The sequence below is a fragment of the Rhea americana genome, unplaced genomic scaffold, assembly GCF_003343005.1.
Source record: "Rhea americana isolate MKP2758 unplaced genomic scaffold, rheAme1 scaffold_328, whole genome shotgun sequence".
Classification (NCBI taxonomy): domain Eukaryota; kingdom Metazoa; phylum Chordata; class Aves; order Rheiformes; family Rheidae; genus Rhea; species Rhea americana.
In genome coordinates, this window is record NW_028186455.1 from 456964 (window position 1) to 459419 (window position 2456).

At 48.5% G+C, this 2456-nt stretch overlaps 1 protein-coding gene across 1 annotated transcript in view; it reads left to right on the forward strand.

The window, feature by feature from the left end:
• The first annotated feature begins 2272 nt into the window (after positions 1-2272).
• The window catches only part of STOM (stomatin), a 14326-nt gene continuing 14142 nt past the window's right edge, over positions 2273-2456 (forward strand). The window contains exon 1 of the mRNA XM_085310834.1: positions 2273-2453. Coding sequence (XP_085166960.1) covers positions 2393-2453 — 61 coding nt within the window. The 5' untranslated portion in view covers positions 2273-2392. The remainder of the gene's footprint in view (positions 2454-2456) is intronic.

The window sequence follows — 2456 nt, forward strand, 5'->3', positions numbered from 1 at the left end:
AAGGTTCTCTCTTTTATGTATTTCAAAGCATAGCCCTCCATGTGCAATATGCACAGCAGTTTTGSAAATTTTTGCATTTTCTTCCATCTTTCTTATGCATGGTTTGCAAGGTAGAAAAATGGGAAGTGACATCATGAATCTCAGAGAAGCATCTCAGTTAAATCACCTTTGCACATTAGCTTGCAACTGCATCACTCAGGAAATTTTGGCAGGTCAGTAAAGTTGCTACTGGTGGAATCACTTTTGCCCGTAGTGGTTTATCCACTGTACCTACTTTGTGGATAAAGAAAGACATACCCTACAAAGCTGTTTAGATTACTTTTGCATGAGTATGGCTAAAGTTAAGCTATCAAATTAGCTCAGTTGGTTAGAGGGTGGTGCTGGTAATGCCAAGGTCRTGGGTTCAATCCCTGTATGGGCTATGCTGAGGGTTGGACTRGATGATCTTCAGAGGTCCCTTCCAACCTTGCCRTTCTATGATTCTATGAAAATTGTAAACAATAGAGTAAAACAAAAAAAATCAAGGAGTTACCAATATTAGAACACAAGGTGTCAGCACTCATAAACAAATTAATAGCAACTGTCCACAAGCATGTAATTAAAGATAAGGGACAGAAATGCATTATAAAAAGTCATGCATAGATCTTGAGGCAGATTTAGTCTTTGTGTTCATTTTCCTGGTCTGTTATATTGTTAACCAGTGAGAAATCAACTAGTAAAAGTGTTCTAACAGTAATTCAAGCCAGCTACAGAAAGACTGTTCATTAGGTATCTTATTCATACTGGGAAAAAGTTTTGGTCATACTCGTCCACTGTCACTTTTCTTACCATTTGGAGATTCCAAGAAACAAGTCTACATTGCAGCATTCAGTGCTCTAGCCCACGCCCACATTCCTTCTGAACTCCCAGTCATGGTGCCTAACTAGAAGAAACTTTGCTCCTCTGTTTTAATAATTACATAATGAAAAACAAAATCCAGGTGACAATCTTTTTGACCGCTGCTGCATAATGTCTGCATGTGTAATAGTTTTTTCCTCTGCACACCTTGTTTCTGTGGGATTGCCCTTGTAAGAAGACTGCAGAGACCACAGCTTCGGCATCTTCAAAACGGGATGCACRTAGAGAACCTGCCATCAGTTGTCGGGGCCTTGGCTATCTTGCAGGATTATAAAGAGCTGAAGTAAGCAACAAGCCGTTCAAAGGTCACCAAGGAGGAATTCCTTGAGGGCAAGAGGATTAAGAAGATATGATAAGCAGACCCCTGTAATCACTCACAAGATGTGCATCCAGAAAGGGACTCAACACAGCAGCCAATTAGAAACTGAGCAGATGCGTGTGGACAACGCTAGACAACCAACAGAAATGCTTTGCGAGGCACATGGACGCATGAGCTTGCTGGAGAAGATATATAAGCTAGATAGGCAAAGGAATAAAGTTGGATTGAACTTGCATCACATTGATGTGTGTGTTCCTTCCCGTCTTGCCAAGAATGGGCTGCGGCAATCAGTATCCTGCACTATGTCTGGGGTAACAGCTGGAATGCCCGAAACTTGAGGTGGATTTTTCAATGTACTTTTTTTTTGTTAGATTCTTTCAACTCTCTTCCCATTTTAGAGCAATACTTCAGCAAGATCACAGGAAGAAACATGGAGCGCATTAGAGTATCACTCCTTAAATGAGGCTCTTAAAAGCAAAAGCTACAGCCTGTGGCTTAAAATTCACAAGTCTGAGAGCTGCTCCCTATTCATTTTTTCACATGACACCAAACTTTACCCATTAAAAACCATGACCTTTCATTTATATGGTAAACTAARTATGTGGCCAGCCAGCAGTCCAGCTCTTCTTTCTGCTCCCTATGCCAAGGGAGGACTGGAGGGCTGCTTACCTCAGGGGTCTGCAGCCCCGTTTGCTTTCTCTGTTCTCTTTCTCTCTGGCTCCTGTTCCTCCTCGTCCTCTCCTAGCGAACATGGCTTCCCTCACTAGCACTTAATCCCTTTCCCTCCCTGCTTTGCACGGCCGTTTCCCCGCTGCTGCTTGCCCCCTGCTACCCCGGCGCCGCCGTTGAGGGACACCAGCGCCTGAGGGACACCAGCGCCCGAGCCGCTGCCGCCATCGCCTCAGCGCCGCCAGGCTCCTCAGCGCGCGGAGAGAACGCGGCGGGAGGGGCGGGGGCGCCAACGGCTCTAACGGCCCCAACGGCTGCGGCCGCGCCCCAGCTCCCCCTTGGGGCAGAGCCAGGACGGCGCCGCCGCGTGGGGCCGCCGTGGGACCGCACTCAGCCCGCGCCGAGGCGGGGGCGGGCCGGGACAAAGTCTGCGGGGCGGGCCCGCCGGGTGGTGGCAGTCCTCGCTCGGCGGCGGGCAGGCGGTCTGAGGGGACAGCGCCAGCGGCCATGGCCGATAAAGAAGCGGGGATCGCGGCCACGGCCCGCCGGGGGCCGAACGGCCGCGACGGTA